At 47.9% G+C, this 24,502-nt stretch overlaps 9 protein-coding genes across 9 annotated transcripts; 5 read left to right on the top strand and 4 right to left on the bottom strand.

Moving 5' to 3' along the window:
- Window positions 1-334: 334 nt before the first annotated feature.
- J7337_010306 (uncharacterized protein) lies at window positions 335-961 on the bottom strand (the record flags this gene model as incomplete). The annotated part of the gene is made up of 2 exons (XM_044827891.1): window positions 335-785; window positions 843-961. The coding sequence occupies 2 exons, from the start codon at window positions 959-961 to the stop codon at window positions 335-337; spliced, it is 570 nt and encodes a 189-aa protein (XP_044676445.1).
- An 847-nt stretch (window positions 962-1,808) lies between these two features.
- J7337_010305 (uncharacterized protein) lies at window positions 1,809-3,419 on the top strand (the record flags this gene model as incomplete). The annotated part of the gene is made up of 2 exons (XM_044827890.1): window positions 1,809-2,954; window positions 3,003-3,419. The coding sequence occupies 2 exons, from the start codon at window positions 1,809-1,811 to the stop codon at window positions 3,417-3,419; spliced, it is 1,563 nt and encodes a 520-aa protein (XP_044676444.1).
- Window positions 3,420-3,993: 574 nt separating this feature from the next.
- Window positions 3,994-6,129, top strand: J7337_010304 (uncharacterized protein; the record flags this gene model as incomplete). Its single annotated transcript, XM_044827889.1, has 6 exons — window positions 3,994-4,020; window positions 4,080-4,757; window positions 4,810-4,892; window positions 4,944-5,128; window positions 5,183-5,736; window positions 5,809-6,129. The coding sequence occupies 6 exons, from the start codon at window positions 3,994-3,996 to the stop codon at window positions 6,127-6,129; spliced, it is 1,848 nt and encodes a 615-aa protein (XP_044676443.1).
- A 224-nt stretch (window positions 6,130-6,353) lies between these two features.
- On the bottom strand, window positions 6,354-11,572 carry J7337_010303 (uncharacterized protein; the record flags this gene model as incomplete). The annotated part of the gene is given in 8 exon segments (XM_044827888.1): window positions 6,354-6,378; window positions 6,440-6,738; window positions 6,790-7,528; window positions 7,583-8,203; window positions 8,265-8,651; window positions 8,699-10,416; window positions 10,468-11,350; window positions 11,370-11,572. 8 exon segments carry the CDS (start codon window positions 11,570-11,572, stop codon window positions 6,354-6,356), a joined length of 4,875 nt encoding a protein of 1,624 aa, XP_044676442.1.
- A 682-nt stretch (window positions 11,573-12,254) lies between these two features.
- Window positions 12,255-13,670, bottom strand: J7337_010302 (uncharacterized protein; the record flags this gene model as incomplete). Its single annotated transcript, XM_044827887.1, has 6 exons — window positions 12,255-12,491; window positions 12,542-12,896; window positions 13,063-13,220; window positions 13,283-13,336; window positions 13,521-13,532; window positions 13,584-13,670. 6 exons carry the CDS (start codon window positions 13,668-13,670, stop codon window positions 12,255-12,257), a joined length of 903 nt encoding a protein of 300 aa, XP_044676441.1.
- A 308-nt stretch (window positions 13,671-13,978) lies between these two features.
- On the top strand, window positions 13,979-15,118 carry J7337_010301 (uncharacterized protein; the record flags this gene model as incomplete). The annotated part of the gene is made up of 1 exon (XM_044827886.1): window positions 13,979-15,118. One exon carries the CDS (start codon window positions 13,979-13,981, stop codon window positions 15,116-15,118), a length of 1,140 nt encoding a protein of 379 aa, XP_044676440.1.
- Window positions 15,119-19,237: 4,119 nt separating this feature from the next.
- Window positions 19,238-19,643, top strand: J7337_010300 (uncharacterized protein; the record flags this gene model as incomplete). The annotated part of the gene is made up of 3 exons (XM_044827885.1): window positions 19,238-19,406; window positions 19,477-19,542; window positions 19,615-19,643. The coding sequence occupies 3 exons, from the start codon at window positions 19,238-19,240 to the stop codon at window positions 19,641-19,643; spliced, it is 264 nt and encodes an 87-aa protein (XP_044676439.1).
- A 403-nt stretch (window positions 19,644-20,046) lies between these two features.
- J7337_010299 (uncharacterized protein) lies at window positions 20,047-22,896 on the top strand (the record flags this gene model as incomplete). Its single annotated transcript, XM_044827884.1, has 1 exon — window positions 20,047-22,896. The coding sequence occupies one exon, from the start codon at window positions 20,047-20,049 to the stop codon at window positions 22,894-22,896; it is 2,850 nt and encodes a 949-aa protein (XP_044676438.1).
- Window positions 22,897-23,112: 216 nt separating this feature from the next.
- On the bottom strand, window positions 23,113-23,888 carry J7337_010298 (uncharacterized protein; the record flags this gene model as incomplete). Its single annotated transcript, XM_044827883.1, has 2 exons — window positions 23,113-23,772; window positions 23,820-23,888. The coding sequence occupies 2 exons, from the start codon at window positions 23,886-23,888 to the stop codon at window positions 23,113-23,115; spliced, it is 729 nt and encodes a 242-aa protein (XP_044676437.1).
- Between the last annotated feature and the right edge of the window lie 614 nt (window positions 23,889-24,502).

The following is a 24,502-nucleotide window of genomic DNA, read 5'->3' as shown; positions in this document are numbered from 1 at the left end:
ACGCGTTGTATTCACAATTGTCAGACTTGAAGTCTGGGGTAATCGTGCCACTATCGTATGTCAGTCTCCATGATGTCAGAATATTAGATAGGTCGCTTTACCTCTTGTAGTCTGCACAGAATCCTGTACTCTTATACACTGCGGTCTCGGGAAATTGAGACGGATCTTCGGTAATAGCAGTGATCAAGGGTACAATGTCAAACAAGAAAAAGGTGCTGTGAGATAACTTGCGGTCGAGCTGTTTCAAGAGTTGTTGGAGCTGTTTGTTCCAATTTTCAGATGCGGCCTTGAGAGTTGGAGCGATGGGCTTTGGAACGTTATTTGGGAAAAGAGATTACGGTGGCGTCGAGATGAAGAGGAACTGGCGAGCGCCGTGACCGTGGAGGTCAGTTGTAAGCTCGTCTAGGCGCTCCATGATCTTGATGACCGTGTCATTCTGGTCAGCGTCATTGATAGTGCGGTAAATATCGTTGATGCCAATAAATACTGTATACAGCGTGTGCTTTGGTGAAAAGAATTTCGGCCCTAATTGTTGTAAGTAGGCGTCGAATCTGTTGACCTGGGTAACCACGTCGTTGGGTCCAGTCTTGACGATGTTGATATCAGTGACAGCACCACCGACAGCCATGTTATATAGCAAAACGGAAGACTGGTTGTATTGCGTAGTCAAGTACATTGGCCACATTTTGCCATTGGAGCTTGTTTTGCCGGTATTTCCGAATGGGTTGGAGCTGGAAGGCTGAGTTCCAGAGGTATTAAACCGAGTGTCTGTCCATGAATCACCACTAATGACATAGTCAGACTTAGAATAACTACAAATAGCGGATTACCAGTAAGCTTACAAAGACACAATTTTTTTAATCTTGGCAAAGTCAAACTTCTTCTGAGACTGCTTGTCGGCCGAAGGTGCTGTTGCTGCATGTAGCCAAGTGGCGAAAGAGATCAAGACGAACAGCTTCATTTTGGAGGCAGAATTGACAACGATGAGACAAAAGACAGTGCCTAGAGATCTAGAGGGTTAAAGTCAAACCTGGGGTCTTGGAGGACTTAAAATAGGAAGCCATTTCTTCAATCTCGGTGGTCGATCCCCCGAAGACCAGATTAACATATTTCCAGAAGACGGAACATTTTGGGGGTGAATGGTGCTAACCCTATATGCCATCTGAAGAGTTAAGCTAAACAATAGTCAATCAGCACCATGCGTCTGGATTTAGATGATCAGGATATTTAAAGACAAGCCCAGTGGCCGAAAGCTTATATTCGCACTAAGTTACAATAATGTTCAACGGACAGCATCAGGACCAACAGTTCAAGGCCTCAGGGACACGCTGCCGCCTACCAAATAAGGTGCTTTGAGTCCCCTGGCTAAGGCAAAACGTTAGTGGGGAGCTTAGTTGGAGTAGTGGAGTCCAACGGGGAGCAATGCCGGGCCAAAGGAATCAACAGTGAAGGCTGCTATCTCAACTCAATCGGAGGCTGAACTCAACGTCATGGTATCAGCCTCCAAAATAAACGGAGATTAGATGAAGCCTATCGTAGGGACCCACGAAAACCAACGGTGACACGTTCATCAATGTCTCTGATAACTCACTCCGATACGGAGTAGGCCTCAACGATAACGGTTATCGGCCCCGCCAACACTGATAAGCCATCACGAGACACTCTCCGTGGTAGAGTGCGGGGTAATTGTCGGTCTGTCCCGAACGGAGGCGACCGCTCTTTGCTCCTATATCGGGAAGGTCTCCGCCTCACTATATCATTCTACCCCTTCTTCATTTCCTCCATTTATCAACAAAATCTATCCCAAAATGCCTTCAACTTCAATCTACCAGTCCGTTATCTATCCCGGCAACCACGAAAAGTTGGACAAGCCAAAGGACACACAGAACTTCATCGACAACAAACTCGTCTCTTCAAAGACGTCGTCATGGATCGAAGTTCATGACCCTGCGACCAACAATGTCATCACGCGTGTTCCTGAGAGTACCAACGATGAACTTCAAGAGGCAGTCAAGTCAGCTAAGGCTGCATTTCCGGGGTGGAAGAGGACGAGCATTATTAAGCGGCAGCAGATAATGTTTAAGCTGACGCATTTGATCCGGGAGCATATGGATAATCTTGCGACTAGCATTGTTACGGAGCAGGGAAAGACTTTTGCTGATGCAAAGGGCGATGTTCTTCGTGGACTGCAAGTTTGTGAGACTGCTTGTGGAATCACGACTCAGCTCGGCGGTGAAGTCCTCGAGGTGGCCAAGGACATGGAGACACGATCCTACCGAAATCCATTGGGTGTTGTTGCAGCCATTTGCCCTTTCAACTTCCCAGCTATGATTCCACTGTGGTCTCTTCCTGTAGCGACCGTCACAGGCAACTGCATAATCGTCAAGCCATCGGAACGCGATCCGGGCGCTGCTATGATGATTGCTGAGCTCTGCAGAGAAGCCGGCTTTCCCCCTGGCGTCGTCAACGTCGTCCATGGATCAAAGGACACAGTCAACTTCCTTCTGGACGAGCCTGAGATTCAAGCTATCTCCTTTGTGGGATCTAACAAGGCTGGAGAGTATATCTACCAACGGGGATCAGCCAACGGAAAGCGCGTGCAAGCGAACCTTGGAGCCAAGAACCACGCTCTTCTGAGCCCAGACGCCAACAAGGATCATGCCCTTGACTCAATTGCCGGAGCTGCTTTTGGTGCTGCTGGACAACGATGCATGGCGTTAAGTGTTTTGGTCACTCTTGGAGATGCGAAGCAATGGTTGCCGGATCTTGTTGCCAAGGCGAAGAACCATATCGCTGGCAGCGGCTTCGACTCAAAGTCGGATTTTGGACCTCTGATCACACCTCAAAGTCGCGATCGCTGCAATGCTCTCATCACAAGCGCCGAGAAGGAGGGTGCCAAGATTCTACTTGATGGTCGAGGATATAAGCCTGAAGGTTTACCCGATGGCAACTGGGTAAGTCAAACACGTTCTACATACAATCGTGTCGCTAACATGATACAGGTCGGCCCTACAGTAATCTCTGGCGTCCGCCCAGACATGGAATGCTACAAGGAAGAAATCTTCGGCCCCGTCCTCCTCTGCATGGAAGAAGAAACCCTCAAAGACGGCATCGAACTCATCAACTCCAACGCCTGGGGCAACGGAGCCGTCATTTTCACAAACTCTGGAGCCAAGGCTTCTCTATTCCAACAAGAAATTGATGCTGGACAAGTCGGTATTAACGTGCCGATCCCCGTTCCTCTGCCTATGTTTTCTTTCACGGGAAATAAGCGCAGTGTGGCTGGAACTGGTCTTGCGAACTTTTATGGAAAGGATGGTTTGAGGTTTTATACGCAGTGGAAGACTGTTACCTCGCTTTGGAGGGCGGATGAGGCGAGCACAGGGCAGAAGTTGACGAGCATGCCTACCAATTCTTAGATGTGCGTTGGTGGTTTTTCTGGGCAAACTGTGATTAATTAGACTTTAATCAAATATGTCACTAGAAACTCATGATTACCTTTGCGCAGTTTCGAAGTCAGCAGTGAATTCTGGGAGCCTGCAGAGCTGAAAGGACCCCTGTCAATAGCTGCATACCCATGGCGAAGCATTGGCTCAGAGCATCCGCCACTACAGGGATCAATCGAGGTCACTCCGTCAGCAAACGCAATCCCCTCAATGCATTTTCTCTCCTTCATTTCATAACCATCAGGTTATTGGACCTGGCCAACCGATTGTCCTACTTTGGTTCTCTGGCACCGTCGCTATGGTTAGAAATCATCCTGAGGATCCCTTCCAGCGCAGAATTCTTGTCGATAGAACCTCATCGTCCTACTTCATTCGGTCGCAGCTTGTCGGTGCTATCCATGGCCGCATTAGTGCAGAAACGGAGCAGCTAGCCACGCTATTGGTCTTGTCGTTCAGCTTTCTACCTCGCAGGGCAAACGTACGAATAAAGTCAGTAAACATCAGCGTTGAATTTTGCGGGAATGAGGACTGTCCAATCATCTCTGCAATGGCGCCTGAAGGGCCGGTCTTTGCCGTAAGCTATCCTCCCTCATATCAGCCTGTATCCTGTGCTGTAGGTCTCACTCTCTAAAGTTCGAGAATATTATCGAAGAGCCAACGATGAATGCTAACGCTGGGGTTGGCATCATTGGTAACCTGGGTGTGGAGGTAAGAGGAAACATCTTGGTGGAAAGAACCTCAAGCGTCGTACTCAACGGCTACAAATCCCTCAAATTCCTGAGAGGAAATGCGCTAGGCCAGTCAAACGTCGCCAACTGGTCTATTATGGAGGACCCGACTCTCAAAGTTGGTGTTCCGCCTTATCTGCAAACGGCCATTTTAGTCTTACGAAGAGTAGATGAGATCTTCAAGGCCAACGTCAATGTCAAAGCTGATGTTTCCGGGTTCTCGTTCCGAAATCTGCAAGATGGTCTTCTCGACAGTGAAGATGATCCCGTAATATTTGATCCGGGTGCAGGTCCTCTGATACCCAACGAGCTGACAGGCCTGGATCTGCATGACCTTGGATCCGTTGATCTCTCACAGCTTTACAAACTACGACATGTTATCGATAACGACGACATTATGCCCCGGATAACTATTGGCCAGACTTTTAGAGACCTTTTCCCAAAGGATAGGGTGAACGACGACAAGGCCGAATCATGGTTCATTGATCTCTGGGACAACAATACTGCTGCTGATGCACGAAACGTACTTCCCAAGTCATTGGATCGAGAGGCAAAGTACTTCTCTTGGATATCAGAGACACCTGTATGTTGGTCTACTCTGATATTGGAACTTGAGTACTAATTGCCTATACCAGAATAATGAGACCCCGGCACGAGCGGATCGAGGGGAACAACAGACCCAGCAACAGCCGAGACCTACTCATTTCTGCAACTTGATGTATGTCCTTAACAATTATGGATAGGCTTTGGTACTGACAGGGCAATTTAGTGCAAGGCAGTCAAGGGAGAGTCAGCTCACAACTTTTAACAAGTTAGAAAGCCTCCTCAACGAACCTCCTGTCGCACTACTATCTGACTTTTTCGAACTCCCGGACGACTTCGAAATCTCTCGACGACATGACCGCGGAGGCTTTCAGATTTTCGATAGTAAAGACGGCAGTAAGGCATTCAAACGTGAGTAAGCTTGTTCAGCATTGTACAACAAACCTCCACTAATCTAAGGCCCAGTATATATCATGCAGACACCATTCTACAGCACAGGATTCTGGTCATTACTTCTTTACTCCATGGTCGATAGCACTGTGGCAGGAAACTCCAGCAAGCTATCCGGTGTCATCCAAGCTGATGCTGGCGTTGATCTAAGAAGGACTTTCAGCGACGTGCGTGACCTTATCGGAAGACATGGCCACCATCAGACTCTGTTACCGGTGCAGCTATTCAGGTCCCACTACGAAATGACTTTGTCGGCTTTTAATTCTATTCAAGCTGATGTTGGGATAGTAGATGAGAAGCTCCTGCGGCAATTTGAAGAGCAGAGCAAGCTAGATGATGCAAGTAATCTATACCGGGATTTAAGCATGACATTGCATAAGTGTAGCATGAAACTTGCTGAACTTGGTCGCCGACGAAAGTTTGAGGAGGAACTTGGTACCAAACTGCAGCAGGATTTGAAGGATGACAGTAAGCTGAGAGTCGTGGTGGAGATATACTCTAGAATGTCACAGAGTCGGGATTCGGATATTGAGAGTCTACCTGGCAAGATCGAGAGTCAACGAAATGTTGTAAGTTCACCGTCAATTCGCTTGAGTCCAACGACTTATACACAGTGGTAGTTGTATAATCTAATCACACAGCACGATAGCTACCTGCAAGCTAGGCTGGCTAGAGAATCACTCCGAGACTCAAAGGCGATGAAGACACTCTCCATCTTGACGATTCTATTCCTACCTGGAGCTTTCATCGCCACCATTTTCTCTACGAATATGTTCGAGTTCAGCTCCAAGAACCAACAAGTCAGGATATACTTTGCGATAGTCATACCTCTCACCGCTGTCCTGATGATCTGTTGGGTTCTTTGGTTGAAGAATACACCTGAAAGGGGCGATGCAGAATCTGGGTTTAAATATCGACCAGTAAAAAATATGAACTGGCACAAGGAGGGAAAGGAAGACTGATGCGTAGCTACAAGATATGATGGGAAGAAATTCATTGAAAGGCGGCTCCCAGGCACATGTTCATCCCGCTCTTGGTGTTACTGTCCAACTCTGAGCCTCGAACACCAAATCTCCACTCTTGCGTAAGGCCTCCAGATCTATGAATACCCTCAAGCCAACTTGGCCTGACTCTAAGCCGTGGACCCGAAAAAGGATATAAACCTTCCGACGTTGTGTATCAGTATTCACACTTTCACCAAACGACTGCATCTATAATTCTGTTAGTAGGCATATTTGGAAACAAAGGACCGAAGACTTTACCCTTGCGTACTGGTGTTTACTCATATAGAATGGCGTGTCGAGGCGTGCCGATGTTGTGGTCTTGACTTCAATGTAGTACTCTGGTCGCTCCTTTCTCCAGCTATCTTCGAGATATCCTTTGTCGATCAAGAAGCTGGTAAATGTTCCTGTCACGTCGTCAAAGAACAGGTCTCCTTGCTCTGTCCCGTACCAATTCCCAAGAGAGTTGTAGTCAGGGTGTATACTGGCATGATGCCTGACAGTACTTTGCCAGTTATCTCGAGACCATCCGGGGAGGGCATTGGGAAGGGTTGAAAGCAACTCAAAGACCTATTTATCTTTTAGTGAGAAAGTATCATTGTATGAGAGGCGGGCACTTACATATAGCTCGCCAGCGGCACCTACCATTCGCTGCCACTCTGTCTGGTCTCCGACATAGAATCTGAACAGTCCAGAACGAGCTGTACTCTCTGCAAGACTTTGTGAGATTGCAGCCATGTCAAAGACCGAATTCTTGTGCGGAAATGTTGAGATGCGCGCCACATTGACAGCCTGAATAAGCAAGGCTTGATACGGAGTAGTCGCGTCACGGATTACCTGAGCAGCGCTCACAGCAGGGACAGGAGATCTAATAACTGAATGCGGTGATGGAGATGGGGAAGGAGCAGCGTTGTCTCGTCGCCTCTCTGGTGTACGTGGTGGTTCCGGGGTATACTCTGGCAATGTACCCGCCTCGCATATCCCATGATGTTGGAGAATACGTCCAACATTATAAGGTTTAGCTCGAAGGACACTGGCAGTGATCATCACCGCTTGAGGGTTGACAGTGCGTAATGGGGAGTCCAGAAGCTGAGCAGCGAACATCCGCGGAAACTCAGTTGCCATACAGTAATCGCGATCGTCATCGTCCTCTGGAATGTAGAACTGCCATTTGGCGAATAAGGCCGATTTGAAGTGCATTCCACTTTTCGCAAGCGGTACTGTGATGACCTTGAAGCCATGATACCAAGTGATACTGGTCTTTATGTCCGGATGACGGAAGACCTCTACCTTACGGATCGTATCTTGAAGGTTGTAATTTCTTACCGTGGGCTTGCCGTCGCTGAAATGCGAAGAGATCCTATTTGGTCATGTTAGCCCATAAACAGTTTGATTGAGAGGTTGTGTGACGAACATAGCAAGTGCGGCAGATTTGCTAGCAATATCATGGGCGATAACCATGTCCTCAGTACCTTGAGATTCATCAACCGACGTCTTTTCCGCTACGATATTGGAGAGGTATCGCTTGGTCAAGCTCAACCACTCAATGACTGGACTGAGACGATGAATCTCTTCAACAGAGAAATCGAGAAGGTTGGCCTGTGCCTTCAGGGCGGCTGCGTATAGAGGTCTGTCATTTATACAGAAATCTCCCATTGCATTCATAGACTGAACTTCTCCGGATGGCAGCTTGACTGGAAACACTCGACAATCTCTTATCTTATCCGCATAGACACTCGACGATGCTATATCTGCAACGAGGGTGTCAAGAAGCGACCAAAGAAGCTTCTTGAGGTCAGGAATAGGCTGAGCAGTGTTGCCGACATTCTGGAGATTTTCATAGACAAGGGAAGGACTCAATTTGGGAACCTCGAGGAAGAACACGAAAAGGGGCGAAAGATCTGGATACAGAGATTCCAGACTGATCTCGTCCTCACTGGAACATTTATTATAAAAGACACATTCTGAGGCTTTGAACCACTTCTTGGCTTCTTCGCCAGGTCGATAAATGAGGGGGGAATCTCGAAATGCTTGCCTACAAGCTCGTCAATAACAGTGCTGAAGGATATAAACGGACTGCAAATCCTTTTTCTTACTTGATGATAAGCGTATTGATCTCGTTGAGGTTCTCCGTCTGTGCCTGGAGGATCTTGTAGAGCTCCATTGTCACCGCCGAGTAGTCTTTTGTCTGGTCCAAGGAGCGAGACAAGTGACGCAGCTCACTGAGCACGTCGTGCTCGGTTATGTCACGAATGGAAAGGGTCTTACTGAAGAAGTCTTCCAGCTTTTTGCGATCCGCGGGCTCCATTTTGGTCAGTATTGGGGACCATATAGACCGTAGAGGAATGTAGACATTAATGCCCTCAGGCGCGACCCACAGGCATGCGGACTTGTTTGCCCAGTGTTGCTCACGAGTAGATCCCTTATCATCTCCTGGGCGGAGCGGTGTACAGAGAGTGCACTTGTTGTTGCTGAAGAAGTTTCTGCTTTGGTTAGTATGGTGAGTCATTAGTCTGTAACAGTAGCTTACCTGATCTGTGTTTGAACGGTAAAGGTAGCACTCAAAGAGCCGTCTGGAACCTGGGAATGAAGTTTCAGGTACAATTCAGTAACAGCTTGTGATATATCACTTGTCATTTCCGTGGTAGCTTTAGAAATGGAGCCCAACATCGCCAAGGTGAACTTGGTGTCGTCTTCAGTCCCAATACCACAATGTTCCGCCAATTCGAGCCATGCAGGAACGTCCTCGTCTTTCATCGGTTCATCAAGCTTGAGAAACGGCATGTTATCCACCGACGCAAAGCTCTTCTCACAGCTTTGTAGCAGCTTTGGCAGCGGAAGCAGAGTCTCCTCCAAAGGATGCCTCACGCCATCCGTGCAGAGAAACTCCATTCTCTTCATAAGAGCAGTCCCCTTCTTATCATCAACCCACTGCTTTTTGACTTCTGGCTTCTGAAAGTTCAGCATGAGTCTGTGAAGCGTAAGACCCGGGTAAGCTTTGACGAGAAACTTATACTCCAGTGAGTAAGTCTTGTCGGCTTCTGCAGGCGGATCCCGAACAGAGAACAATTGAATCTTTTCTTCGCAGTAGAGAATGAAAAATAGCCATTGCATCCATGTTCTATCATGTCCGGCTGATGGGCTCGGTGGATCTTCAAGATAGGCTGGATGCACGAGTGATACGTCTGGTGGTTCAAGGCCCTCTGGGAATGGGGGGTTGAGTATTTTCCCGGGGGCCACTGGTCCTTCACCTGGGAGGTATACATACTCATGCTTTGGACGCTTGACACGTAGCTTCTGGTCAAAAATAACCATGATTTCTTGCTCCTCCTTAGTGATCATGTCTTTTGGCTCAATCCGATAGAGAAACACAAGATGGGACCTTGACTTGGCCAGGTCGAGCTTCGCGACTTGAGCAGGATCTTTATACATGTTTATGATCTTTGCTCGGACTTGCTGAAAAGTAAGCTTCCTTGGGCCAAAGACTTCATAAAGCTTCCGACAATCCGGATTCGCCGTGGCAGCTGGCAGAAGCATTGGGAAACCAAGATCTCCAGGGATGGGAATGCCATCAATCATGTTGTCATAAAATGGGTAGCCCTCTTCGTTGTAACTGGCGACTCTGAAACCTTCCGAATCAAGAGGAATGATATTCAGGTGGCGAATACAAGTCTTCCCGTCCTGTTGCGCATCATTCCAAATCTTGAAGAGGAGACGCGCCAGTCTACTATGCCAATCTTCATCTCGCTCCTCATAGGTTCTCGTCTCCCATTCACGGCGCTCGGTGAAAGATTGCAGCCTCGATAAGACTTCCGAGTCCGGCAGGTAAGCTAATCCATACTGACAGAGAATATCGAGATCCTGGGACTCGTATTCTGAAGATGGATACATCTCCTGGAGCAGATCAGGCAATAATGGCTCGCCATACTGGTCCAATTGATCCGCAGAAAGGCGCTTGAGAGAGGCTGCTGTTGAGAATTCGCCCCTTCCCGTACGTAAAAGCGGTATGCTGGAGAATTTGAATCCCAAAGTGTTGCCGAATGTGAGCCAGAATGGGTCTATAGTGCTTCGATTGGTTTGACGAAGGAAACGCATCCATTTGTATTCTGTACCAGGCTTCTTGCAGAGGTCTTGGACTGCCATTACCAGTGTATCCTCAACTGCCGTCTTAATTTGAACATTTCTATCTGAGAAGGCAACAAGCTGTTGTCTCGTGGCATCGGCAACGAAGTCAGAGTGGATAAGAAACTAGGTATACTCATCAGCTGAATATCAAGCCACACGGATAGATGTACTAACGCTCAGCCCAGTCTCAGAAATTGGCATGAACGCAAATGCCTTCTGGGACTCGACAATAGGTTCGCCTTTCACATCAACGGGAAACGCCAGTGTAACTTCTGCACTGGAGGTATTTGCTGAAGAATCTGGAGCGGGTCTTCGGTTTGGGTTGGCCGGTAAGCCCGTTGCCGTTGATTTGTAGACGAGATAACGATTCCAGGTCTTAAGCTGGCTAGGACCGAGCTTCTTGGTTGTTGTGATTCGAGTTCCAGAACCGAATAAATCTCTGTCGAGAACTACATCTTTCGAGCGCTGAACTTTGTTATCCTCACCTAGTACCGTAATCTTCAGTGACCGTAGGTTCTTCATGAACAGTAGCACGCTGTCCGGTGTATCCCACAGCTGGCTAATGAAGCTATTCCGTAGATCTTCTCTGTTCTGCTCTTTCAGAAACAAGATGATCCTTGTCCGGTTTCCGAACAGACCGCCATATGCTTCATAGTCCTTCACATGGCTGGGAAGAATGGGTGGCTCGGTCCAGTGAGGTCTTACCATTCCAATACCAGGATCTCCATCTTCATGCTGGAGGTAGAATGAGTAAGGGCCAGATTCAATTTGGACCTTGGAAGCGATAGTGAACACAGACTTGAAGCCTACGTCTGGCTGTCCGATGTAGCCAGACGTACCATCCTTGGTGGACTTTCCGAAATCGCAGAGAGCTTTGACGTTGCTGTCCGTGAAGCCGTCTTCGTTGCTACCAACAACCACCATATCTGGAGTCACGATGAACTGAACACCTGGATTCGCGCATGCGGCCCTTGCACGAGTGAACTGGTTGTCGTCCGCATTCTGGAGCAGCTCGAACACGACATTTATGTTCCCCGCAGCCAGCTTCTCTACAAGCCTAGCGAGAGGTTAGATACGGTAAGTATTTGGAGGTGGTGGCTTGCTCTGTAGCAGTAGCATGAGATTTAGAATTGGTTTTCAGAGCCTCCTCTACTACGCGTCGTATATCGGCAGGCATCGCATTCAGCTTTGCCGCCTCGATGTAGCCATGGCCGACGGCAATCTTCTCAATAAGCTGTCGCGCTTCGTCGCGAGCGTGAGACCCAAAAATGGCGCTCATTGCGATTCCACACGTTTTCCGAGTTATATTCAAGATGAAATCGTGGAAGAAAGTCGAGGCTGTGGAGGAGAGCGGGAACTAAGATTTAGTTACGAGATTCAAGCCACGGCGCATGCTCATCCCAATCAGACCATCTCCCGTCTGTCTTGACAGCCCTCAGGCAACTTCGCTGCCTGGGGCCGGGTGAACTGACAGCCGTAGGGATTGCCTATCGAGGCGCAGTAGTAGTTGCTTCCAGATGGGTTAGTGCAAAGCAAGGATGTTTTCAGCTCTCAGGGTCTGTAACAGCCACTTTCTGCAGGAGCCTGGTCTAGCCCCTGGGGGAGGACTTTACACTGGCTCAATTCGAGGATCGGCATTGTCTATATTCAAGTCGAGCGCGTAGCTAGCTCTTCTCATTGGCCCTTTCCGAGAACAATTCACCGTTATCGAGTGGTGAATCAACCAGCCTGGCTATCTGTACCCGTGACCGTTGAATTGCCCGTGGGATTATAGATTCTCCGTTCGCCGATTTAGTTTTCCTTGCAAGTGTCCTAGGTGTGTCTAACTTATTACAGTACTGTCAATGTAATCCCGTGTAACAGCAGCGGAGGTAATAAATATCATGCCTATCTGTATAAATATTAGATGATAGAGGTCAAGCCTCCATCTCCAATCCAGCTTGACTTCGCAAACACCAGTATCAAGACGCTGGTTTTCTTCCCCAAAGGAAATGAACAGGAAGATAGAGGTGAATTGAAGGATCCTTGATCTCATTCTTGACCTTTGCCATAAAAACCTGTATTTCCTCCTGTGTCCAACCAAGCACGGCCGAGAAGATCTGCGGTGTGTATGATTCAATAGCCTTAGCCTCTTGAATAGACTGATATTTCCCAATTTCCTTGAGCTTCGGGTCTTTGGGCCACGACCCGAGTGGCATCTGTTGAAACGTTAGATATTGGTCAGATGGTAGTTAAATCTCGCGCATACCTTGCGTATCTCTTCCCGTACGTTCTCAAAGCCAGCAGCTATCAGCTTGTCCTTCCACAGAGGAGCACAATCGATTGGTTTGCCGAACTTGGCAGATCCCTCACATAGCGTCTTTAACCATAGCTGGGCGTTGACGGCCTTTTCGTCCGTACCATCATCTGATAAAAACGGCGCCGCAACTGCTTGCATTTCGATATAGCCGCCAGGAGCTAGGTGTTGTAAGGCTTGCTGGAAGAACCGATCGTCATCGCCAATGCAGCCTTCTAGCTCCCGTGCGTGGATAAAGTCGAACGGCGTATGATAAAGCCATTCAGCCTCGAAATCGTCTACTTCAAATCGACAATTTGGTGGAGTCCTACGGTTAAGTTAGTCAATATCTATCCGTGGACTTGAGGAAAATTGCTATACCACTCTGGTTGGATAGGGCTAAGGTCCGTCCCTAGGACCGAAGCTGAGGGAAAGTCACTGAAAAGCAAAGTTAGGGAGAATAAACCATGCAAACCACGTAGTGATTGACTTACTCGGCAAAGTCTATCGCCCAGATACCAGTGCCAGTTCCCAGATCGAGAACACGCTGAGGATGGTCACCAATAGGCGCCAAAAATAAAGCACCGTCTAGCATGAGAGAGTAAATGTGATGTACCAAGTCCATTCGCGTTTGCTCCTCTTCGTCGTTGGGCTGGGAGAGGTTACATCAGCATTTCGATCTCAATAATACTTGGTCGTCAAAGCTCTGCGTACCACGAAATAGGCACCTTCACGAAAAGCATGATACCGGCGGCCGTTCTTGATCGTCTATTAGTAAATAGTATGGTTGGATCGTCGGGTTAACACTACCATGTATCTATAGTTGAGAATGCTAGAGTTGATTGACGACGTCTGGCTGGCAGACCCCTCCCTTTGTGAAATAGCGTTAGTCGTAGCGAGAGCCATTGGTGTCGATAACTCACGACAGGTTGTATGTGGAATCATTATCTACATTTTCCTCTTCCTAGACTTAGTTAGCACAGTGCTCAACGGAAGTGGTCCATAGGAAACATACGTCAACTTCCAAGGGATCTTCTCTTGGAGGAGACTGAGTTTCAGCTACGAGTCCCTGGTTCGGGCTCGGACTCTTGTCATCTGCCATGGCTATGATAAAGTTGAGAGAGATTGCAACATGTGCGGGGTTTTTTCCAACCGGGCTTTCGGTCTGCATTTATGGCCCGACCATTCATCACATATCATATTGCATGATATCATCCCTGTAAGCAGCAGCCAACCGAAATTGAAACCCAGTCCTCGCTACCAGGCGCCAGGTTATTGGGCAGATGGCGATCAGCATGTGGATCCATTAGAGCTAGATATTTACCCATTGGAATGGTAACATGAATCTGACATCAAATCTGTTTCATTTTCCTGGATTGCTGTGACCTCATTTGAATCCTCCGAATCATCATGTCTCGCCTTCCTGTCAAAAAGATCCTGCTTACCGGCGCAACAGGCTATGTCGGTGGTACTATTCTCGATCACCTCGTAAAAGCCCAAGACGAGGTTCTAAAAAGCCTCACAATCGACCTCCTCATTCGAAGTGATGACGCTGCCGCCAAACTTCGCTCGGCTTACGGCGACCGCGTCAATCCTATTCAATGGGCTGGTCTCCATGACGTCGAGTACATCAAAGACATCGCATCCAATTACGAGCTTATCATCAATACTGGCTCAGGTTTTATTCCAGACGGAGCCGAAGCTTTTGTGCGAGGCCTCGCTCGTCGCGTTGAACCAGGCGTTCCTCCGCCTTGGCTATTGCACATTTCAGGTTGCAGCAATTTAGCTGATCGGCCACTTACTCAGAAGGCATATCCGGATAGAGAGTGGCATGATACTGACGGAAATGCTGTTTATGAGTTTTTGAAGTCTGAAGACGCGCGAGAGCCTTATCCTCAGAGGACTACCGAGGTTCGTGTCTTGACTACAGCGGAAGAGACTGGTGTGCGAGCTGTCAGCCTCAATACGCCTGTGATCTTTGGTGCTGGTAAAGGACTTTTCAACCAACAGGGCGTTATTATACCAATCATAATGCGCTACGTTATTCAGCACGGATATGGGTTCAAGTTGAACGAGACTGCGAACTGGGACTGGGTTCATGTTGAGGATCTTGCGGACGCCTTTGTGCTTCTCACTCGAACTATTCTGGAGCGGGAAGACCGTGGAGTAGGCTATATTCCAACTGGGGAAAATGGCATTCTCTTTCCAGCTGTCGGGAGGGCTTTGCAGACTGAGATCATGCAAAGGTGTCTTGATGTTGCGTTCGAAGAAGGAATATTGCCTCGTGAAGATACGCCTCCGTCAAAGGAGATTAGGGATGTTACTTTACAAGAGCTGGCGGATGAGATAACTGCTGGCCTTGTTGATATGGCGGAACGCGGATGGGCGGGTACGAAGTCGATGAAAGGTACTGAGTTAAAACGGCTCGTTGGTTGGAATCCTAGTCGTTTGGAAGATGCTTGGAAACAGGATTTTAAGGATGAGCTTGAGGCATTGAAGTCTGGGAAGAGGCCATGGACACTGGAAAGCTGCATTGGTAAGGCTGGATAAGTCAATGAAGTACTGCTTTTGCGCGCCTCAGATCAGATATTCTCCACTTGCCGATGCCGCTCCCGACCGGAAGATAGGAGCCCTAACTTTAAATAAGCTAACCTGTCCCAATAACCTCAGCCTAAACGTGGCAGCGGCTGCAGGTCTAGACTAATCTAGGATCCCAATAGTGCTTCACTCTGCATTTTATGGCTTTGGCTGGCCAATCGAGATTACATATGACTGTCTTAGATTCTCCAGTTTCCTTTAACAACACGAGGTATTATCGACCCTTTAAGCTTACTCTCCCGCCTTTTCCCAAATAAATTGTAGACTCCCTTTTGTCCCTCTCGCATGGCCCTGACTCACTCCAGAATACCTCCCAGTTACTGCTTTTAAAATGTCGACGGCAATGAGCTCGCGTCTAAGACGCATTGCCAAAGAGCTTCAAGACTGTCAGGACACCGGTGTTAAGGTGCATCCATACTACGCAGATGACTTAACTCATCTCGAAGCTTCTCTTTCAATTCCGTCAGATACAGCTTACTTCGGAGGCACTTACACCATCTGCGTCGTGATTCCTGATGACTATCCATTCGCGAAGCCGTCAATGAAGTTTAATCAAAAGATATATCATCCGAATGTCAATCATGAGACGGTATGGACCAAAGCTTGCAGCGCATATCATAGACTAGTGCCAGGCTCTGAAACTGACGATACTAGGGCGACATTGCACCAGGTGCTCTTGGCTCATAGGAACCAACCAATGCTATCAAGTCCACCTTGAGCACGATAGTCAAGCTGCTTCAGCAACGTGACTCAAATTTCTCTGACAATTAAGAAGCGAACACGCTGTTTTTGAAGAATAATCTTGTCTTCAGAGAAAGGGCTCAGGATTGGGCCGTAAAGTATGCCGGTGCTCCAGCTGCGGAAACGGACAGGTTTGTTTATTCGATGCCTTCCCATTCTCTTATGAATAACAGAGCCACTTACCATCAGTAGTGCTAGTTATGGCGGGTACAATCGTAATTTGATCGTGCCATTCATTGATATGGGATATGACAAAGAGGCAGTTCTTGAGGCGTTTCAGTACGTTGGAATTGATCGCAATAATGGCGAAGACTATACTCTGGAGGAAGTCTATGTAGGCGATATTATGTTAAGGCTATCTGACGCCTAATAGTGGTTTTGTATCGCCGAAGAAGGAAGGAAAAGCCGTGTCAGCGACATTCACTGGAGCTCAGACTGTTGTAGGTGGCCAGCTCCCATCTAGTTTGCCATGATCCAGGAATGGAGATATGTCTATACTCACTCCATAGCCTTGCGGTAGATCTGCAGATATTTAGAATGCTTACTTTCAGGCCCTTTTATATCATTGACTTCATAGTGACGACTCACAAGACTATATATACTATTGTATATGGAGTACCCCTATTTACGCACGTTTGACGAGCGAAGTAAGCCCCATCGATTACCGGAGTGCTGCAACCCTGGTGTGGCCGAGTGGCTGAATGATGGTCCCTTTCACTCGGTGCACTGATCCCGGATTTAAGGACCTTGGCGTTGTTTATACTTCGACTTGATTGAAAATATCGGAAATCGTCGCGGCTAGAACGCCGCTCTAATCAATCATTCCAGACCACAATTCCTAACAAAACCAGGCTGACAACTCAGCTCTGGTTCCTTGACGAATGCCCTGTCGAATTCCTATTTCGCTCCCCGAACATGGAGCGATTCAAATTACAGGTCGGCATAATAGCCCTCTCATTCAGGGTTACGGCAGCCCAAGCGCCGACAGGGCTCCCAGAATGCGCCGTATGTCTTTTTTTCGATCTTCCAATCGTGCTATTGGCTGATTTTTGATCTAGACCAACTGCCTGATCAAAATCCTCACCGAGCCTGCATTCTCCAACTCGACGCAGGAACAGCTCTGTCACAATGACATGTTTAGCGCTACGGTAGGCAAGTGTTTATCGCAAGCCTGCACTGCGATGGAAACTCTAAGTACATATTACCTCTATGAATGGCCTGGAGCGCTGAATACTAATCTTCACTTGCGCGGTAGGAACAGTAAACATCTCTGTAACCGAGTGCGGTTTGCCGACGCGAAATGACGGCGCGGCATTACAAATATCAAGCTGGACGATTTTCAGTCTCGCCATGATGTTTTTAGCTCTCAGATTCGTGTGGAAATACTTTGAGAGGTCACATTGGGGACTAGATGATACTTTTATGCTCCTCTTAATAGTGAGTGCTGCTTCAAATCGCTGACGGCGAACTAACTAGGATGTGCTAATTGTCAGAAGGGATTTCTAATAGTGCAAGCAGTGCTTATACAATTAAGTCAGCAGATCTTCCTTGATACCAAAGTGAACAAGGAAATGTGCTAATCGTTTAATAGTGGTCGAACATGGCGTTGGTCGAGATGTTTGGACACTTTCTCACGGCGAGATTGTAACCTCGTTCAAGGTAACTTTCCCGATGTTAATCTTGGCTACACAGCTGACCGACCCAGTTATTCTTTTTTGAGCAGCTCAACTACTTTCTACTCCTCGGTCTCGTCAAAGCATCCATCCTAGCGTTTTATCTCCGAATCTTTCCCGATCACAAGTTTCGCATTACAGTTTGGCTCACACAAATATTGAACCTCAGCTCAACCATGGTATGCCCGATTGTGATGCTTACCTCCAAAACGCCTGTTCAATCGAATTGGGAATCGTGGCAAAACATATATCCCTATGGAAGAGTTCGGACGCAAGAGCTGTTATTCTTGACGCATGCGATACTCAACATCACGCTTGATGTGTGGATGGTCATAATCCCGATAACGCAGCTTTACTATCTAGGCCTGAAGATCAGAAAGAAGATCGGGGTGATTGCAATGTTTAGCGTTGGAGTCTTGTCAGTCTTTCTATTACCTCTAGGCGGTATATACTAATGCCGAATTCTTCTAGTCTCATAATATGTAGTGTCATGAGGTTTATCTACCTCAGGTCATTCCTATCAGCAAAGCAGGGCACAGGTAAGCCCTGTCCAATACATTGCCGGTCAAACCTAACCTTTGCAGAGAATCACGCTCTCATCGCACTAATATGGGCTTGTATCGAGCCCTGTATGGGCGTCATGGTGGCTGTTCGCCAAATATCCGCCAGTTTGTACGAAGGGCTCGAAGCTCTGCAACAGGCCAGTCCAACCTTGTCGGGGCGCAGTATCGTTCATCTACCGGGATCTTCAAAAACCGTTCGCTGGAGCTTATATTCGACGGCACTACTGCGGTTGAGTCTGAGAGATCTAGAGACAAAAGGTTTTCTGCTTGCTAGTGTTGGTAATAAAAATGCCATATTAATATATTACAATCAGCCTTGGCCTGCGGTTCTGACTCTGTATCTCGTATATGAGAACCTGGCGATGCGCTACACCCAGTTCCAGAAGAACTACTCTGTAGAGCCAACAGCAATCGAAGCTTTGAACTAGGGACCGGTTACATCGGAAACCTAAATTAATTACTTTATCGCAGTAGCAGAAAGTAACTTTCTCGGCTAAACATATACTTCGTATCAATAGCCCACAGTGGGGGCATATAGCCAGGTCCTTGCATTACATAGAGATTAGCGGTAACATCACGTATTGCAGAGTATATAAGCAAAGTTAGGCCATTAACTGGAGAAGCTAAGAACTATTAACACGAAAAACATGCCTATAAATACTTTTTGCTATTTATTACTCATTGAAGCTCTTTGTATGGCACTGCAGACATTGCAGGTTTGAAATATCGATCGGCGTCAACCTGCTCTTTACTTATTAGCTTTGAAGTATGTTCTCCTTGCAGGTGGGTCAATCAATAAGCTGACTATCTCTCGATCAAACCTTGTAGCATCCCTCTCGTATTGATACTCCATACATCAGATGATCAGACAAGACTCACTACCGCTAGTCCTGAACCCGACGATGGACCCAGATCATCGGATGGCCGGTGCGGAAAGTAGGCAAACTCTGTTAAATGCCGCGAACTTTAGATCAGACAAACACGAGGCGGTCTAGAGATTGGGGGCTATTTCTATTATATAAATCCGCCAGAAGGTCCTCGTTGATGTGATCCTCTTCATCCTTCATCACAATCCTTTTGCATCAGTCAGCATCATGAAGTTTGCCTCTTCTCTCTTTCTCATCGCCAACGTGGCTACTGGAGCACTTGCTCTTAAAGGAGATGGCGCCGCGTGTGAGTTGAACATCGAGTGTCTCAGCGGATACTGCATGCCTCATACAGGCTCGGACCAATACGTATGCTGGGGTGAGCGCCGTAAGGGAGGTTAGTATCATCTTGCTATCTACTGTCAACTCGACAATAGGAAGTCGCTAACACAAATTACTTCTGGTAGACTGGTGCAACGTCAACTACACCGGAACTGTGTGCAACAGAGGACTGACGTGTAAATCTTACCAGGGTAAGTTGCACTTATGGGCTATAGCCGTCCTCCGATATAAGATAAACGGCACAGATGCTAATTCTACTCCAGGAAGCTTCTTCCTTGGCAAGTGCTCCTAAAGACAGCTAGGAGGCACTAGCTAAATATATAAGTAGTAGTACTACCTTATATGTGCTTATTCTCTTGACATTCTTACGCCCCTGCGGAGTTGCATCTGGTGGCGCAGTAACCTTTGCAGTGTCACGCAGATGATGTGCCTCTATATCCACACGACTCGTGTTAGATGCTTTTTCACTGTTTACTGGCGATTGTTGCATTTGAACTTTATTTAGCGCATCTGCATTGGCAAACAAATAAATAAACAAATAAATATTTCCAATGTCTAATTGTGTCACGCCAACACGTGACCCCAGCAACGGGATTTGAGTCTCGAAAACAAAGCCGAAACTTTCTTTTCGTGTCCCCTCAGTACGGTCAATCATCGTTGCAACACTCTCACTCTGTACGGCCGCCTACGTGACGATGGTACCGCAGAACCTCTATCTCTCTTACAAGAGGGACACAAAATACCTGTTGTACTGGATGATCAACGTGTCCAATCGTCTGCTCAGATCCACTGATGGAGATGCTCAGTCGGCCGCCTCTGTCAACACGACAGGTCAAACCACAGTAAATGGTCTGATTTCCATGTCGACACTCATTTTTGAGCACAAGGAACCTGTACCAAATGTCATCTACCGGCTTTTCGGATTCATCATTCAGGCGAGATCTCTCGTTAGCACCACGTTTCAAGAGCTTATGGGGCCTGATTCGGACGACGAGCTCAAACGAAGTAACGAAAGTCACCAACATTTCATAAACACTCTCCGCAGTGCCTTCAAGATCCTCGGCGGCGAAGAATGGGAGAAGACGAGCGCTGCGGCCAGCGACGATAGCGAGGACGTTGAACAGATTCTGTTCGCCAATAAATTCCAAGAATTGAGCGTCGACAAAGCAGAGTCGACCGATGAAGAGGACGATGTCACTCAACCACATTCACCAGTCGCTGCACGAAAAGTCTCACGAAAGCCAAAGAGCAAGGGCAAAAAGGCGAGAAAGTACAAGAAGCCGAAGAAGGGCAAGAAACAAGACACGAAAGATCCTGCGACCGATGAATTACCTATTGAGAGCATCCGCATCATCGAAGATAGTGGTGAGGTCGGCCTTGTCACAGACTATCTACTCGCAGTCTACTCAACTGTCAAAGAATGGGCCGAACTCCGTGCTTACACCCAAAATCTCTGGAAAGAGGTCGCATACGAAGGTCTCAACAGTGCTGTCGCTGGAGCTGTAAGCAACTTGACAATCTCTATGGTCAAGCGCACCAACACCGCTATCTTTGTCGATTTTCCGGGTCACGACACGTACGAAACCATCATGAACACCATCACTAGAGGAAACATGGAGAGGGCACAGGGAAACTTCAGGCTGTCTCTCTTTGCGGTCGGTCCGGATGGTGAACAGCACAGTCGGAAGGAGACAGCTGTGGACATCAAGGAGCAGTTCCTTATCCACGCCTATCAGGACTTGAGGGACTTTGTGCTTGACTTCCAAGCCAATCGTACAGGCAAGCCGACAAAGGCAATGCAGGCCAAGATTGTGAAATGGGATCCAAACTTCAACTTGGAGCGCGCGACGAATGAGGAGCGAGTCCACTGGAGGCGCTGCTACACCATAAAATGGCTCTACGACCTTGTCAATGTGTTCTCGTCTGTTGTGGTTCAGAGAAACACAGTCAGAGGAGAAAAGCATGTCTACGAGGAGGTGGACTGGTCTGCCAACGGTCCTTGGGGCGTCCATCGAACCATCTTCGGTCTGGAAGAATTCGCGGGTGATATTACGAACATGGCTATGAAGAAGCCTGGAACCAACATCACCAAGATGATCTATCCACATCACGTTTTCCAAATGCAATGCATCGTTGACTCATTCACTGTTTCTCGCGGTTGGTCATTAAGTGCTCTGCACGGCCATATGCTTGAAGCGCCAGCAAAGAAGGGTCGTGCCAGACGAGACGTCGACCTCTTTCTCGATCGACAGAACAAGCGCGTGTTTGCTGGGTACTGTCAGACCGTCGATTTGCTCAAACAGATTCTGGAGAAGGACGGTAAGATGGAGCAGCAAAAAGACTTTTTTGAGATCATCAAGATCGCGCAGCTTGATTTCGTCGATTTTCTTGGAGAGCACAAGTACACGAGCGGTCTCGATACCATACCGCCCTCGCGCTTTGCAGACCACAATGCGAATGGCTTGCAGGAGTATTCGCCATTCCTGTGTGGAGTTGGTCTTGAAGAAGGTCTTGAGATCGCTTACAGACTTGGCATGTACCTCTGGGAACGCATCCCTGAGCCAACGCTGATGATCCATCTTCACAATGCTGTTGTACAGAAGGGTTACCTCTCTAGACCTATCGGACTATGCACTACAATAGAAGATCTCTTCAAGCATACGTTCTTCGCACAAGGTCGCAAGCCGGAATCGGGCTTTGTGGATGCTCTGCTTGCGTCTGTGGGACAGCCAGGGTCGAGACAGGCGCAGGCGCGGAGTCAGGCTATTCGGTACAGACGCAGATATGCCGATAACATCCATCAGCTATTCGACTTGGAGGTCAATCAGATTTTCAAGCGTAACTCTATGCTTACTACTTGTCGCCGAGCGGGTTGGAACCTCGAGGCCATTCCTGATGATGAGCTTCAATTCGGTAGCATGCTGTTCTTCGAACGGCTTAGTCGAGCAAAGCATGTCAGCGAAAATGAACTCGAGAACACTGTCCTTGTTCGTAAGGCGAGAGCAGTTGGAATGACTGATAAGGAGATCATCGAAGCGACAAACAAACTCTCTTCCATTGCGAACAATACGCTCGAGGTACCAGATGAGGTCTTGAACAAGTACACCCGAGAAGGCTTTCAGCTACCTCCACAAGCTGGATCAGAACTCCTCGACGGTCGCGATATTCTTGACCTAGCGAAATTCGACATTCTTTCTGACGTAGCGGGAATTGCACCAATCTCAAGCCTCAACTATCTCGGTGTGACCTGCTGGCTGCTCATCACTTTTGGGCGTATAGAGGAGCGTCTGAAAGAAGCTGGAAACCCTGTGTATTTTGAGGCTTATGAAGGATCTGGGCCTTGGAAACTGGAGAAGAGAGTTGCTCTTGCGTTACTTGCGCTGAAAGGGGATAATGAGGAGTGTTTGAGGATTGTTGCTGATACGTTGAATGACGCTCGTTCTGGATTCATGGATTTCATCTACTGGGAGGACTTGGAGATGGAGCCGAGAGAGAAGGAAGAACGTGCGGACCCTAGTGTTGGAAATGAGTGCACTGTCATGTGAATGGTTCTGGGTCAGTTAAGGTTAAAGAGTGATGATTTGGTCTTCGTATGCTAGACTAGAGGTTTTGGTCATAGAAAGAAAGACAGATCCTGGACCAAAGAATAGCTTCCACTTATGGAAGCACTTCAAAATCCCAATGCCTCTTTTTAAGTTGCTCTGTGTAGGCCATATATTCCAGCCACTGTAACCTTTCAACATGCTGACATGTTCAAATGCTCAAGCCGAGATCGCGATATCAGCACAAGTCAAGTAAACCTGAGGAGTCTGGAATGAGTTCCACTTGAACGACAAGAGGGTATGGTTCGAGACATAGTCTGGGATTTTGATCTTGCCAGATACAGTGTAACCACCGGCAATAGAGGTGTAGCACGAATTAATCGGTGCATTATCAACACCACGACATCCCTTGCCATCCGAGTTCCCATCGAAAGACTTGCAAGTAAACCAATCGTTGCGGTGACACGGCTGATCAGCAGAGCAGTCAGGACTGTAACCGCACTCCTGGCCATCAACATCAGTGCAGGGTAGAAGACCTTCTTCAAAGCAATCCTCAGCAGCTTGCTTCTCAGCTTCAGTGGGGATATAGTCTGGATCAAGAAACTTGTCGACGATGTCTTGGTCTTGACAGATACGATAGGCGTACATGCCTCCATGGTCGCCGTTGTTGTCAACGCACCATTGGACATCAACGACTTGACCGGGTTTGTAGGTGGCGATGGGTTCTTTGCCCCAGTTGGCGCCGGGCTGGTTGTAGTCGACGCTGACTCGGGCGTTGTAGCCGCATGGGCCAGATCGTCCGACTTTGGCGGCGTCGAGGTCTGGCCAGGCCGTGACGGGCTCGAGGATGGTGCACTCGGGGCATGTATCTGGGCCGGCCTGTCGCTCGTTAGCTAGTGCTGTAGAGATAGGATGGGGTTAGTTACTTCAGCGTTGAGACCGGTTCGGCTCATGGGTTTACTGAGGTAGCCGTGTCCGTACACGAGGGTGTACATGGAGGCGAGTTGAAGAGTTTGAAGGGTGAACATCCTGATGGCTTGTAGATCTTGTAGTCTTGAATGCAGTAGCTTGTCTGAAGGTGTCGAAACCGTTGAGCTTGTCGTGGCCATCCGATCTTCTTATACACGTTTTGCCCCTGTTCTCTCGCGAACCCTTCCTCACCTTTGCTGAAGATCGTTTCCATTTTCTCTCGTTCCGAGCTTTTTGCCTGTCTATGGGGTTGTATCAGGTTTGTGAAGCTATCTCGATCATTGCTATCACCCTCGGCCATTAAGCGGAATATTCACTTCTTAGAGAATGGTTGTTCCACCTATGATGTTTCTCCGAGCCCCACCAACTGATGTCAAGTAAAAACCTCTAGCCTCTTGATTATAGATTGTATTACTCACTCTTCGGCGCTTCTTCCAGCCCTGCGCTGTAAAAACAGACACATCGTGACAAATTTGACACCAAGTCATTTTGCAAACTATGCCAAATGCTAACTACAGAAAGCCAAATGGGTAGCATTGATCGGCTACGGCCCGAATGTATGCATAAGAAGGACAAATGCCAAGACTCACTCGCGTTAACTCATCGGCTGTGACCGTTTTGGGGTCGTCAGACCTGAACA

The sequence above is a fragment of the Fusarium musae genome, chromosome 8 (genome assembly GCF_019915245.1).
Source record: "Fusarium musae strain F31 chromosome 8, whole genome shotgun sequence".
In the NCBI taxonomy this organism is placed as follows: Eukaryota; Fungi; Ascomycota; class Sordariomycetes; order Hypocreales; family Nectriaceae; genus Fusarium; species Fusarium musae.
The sequence above is the reverse complement of the archived record's forward strand: the minus strand, read 5'-3'. Positions and strand labels throughout refer to the sequence as shown.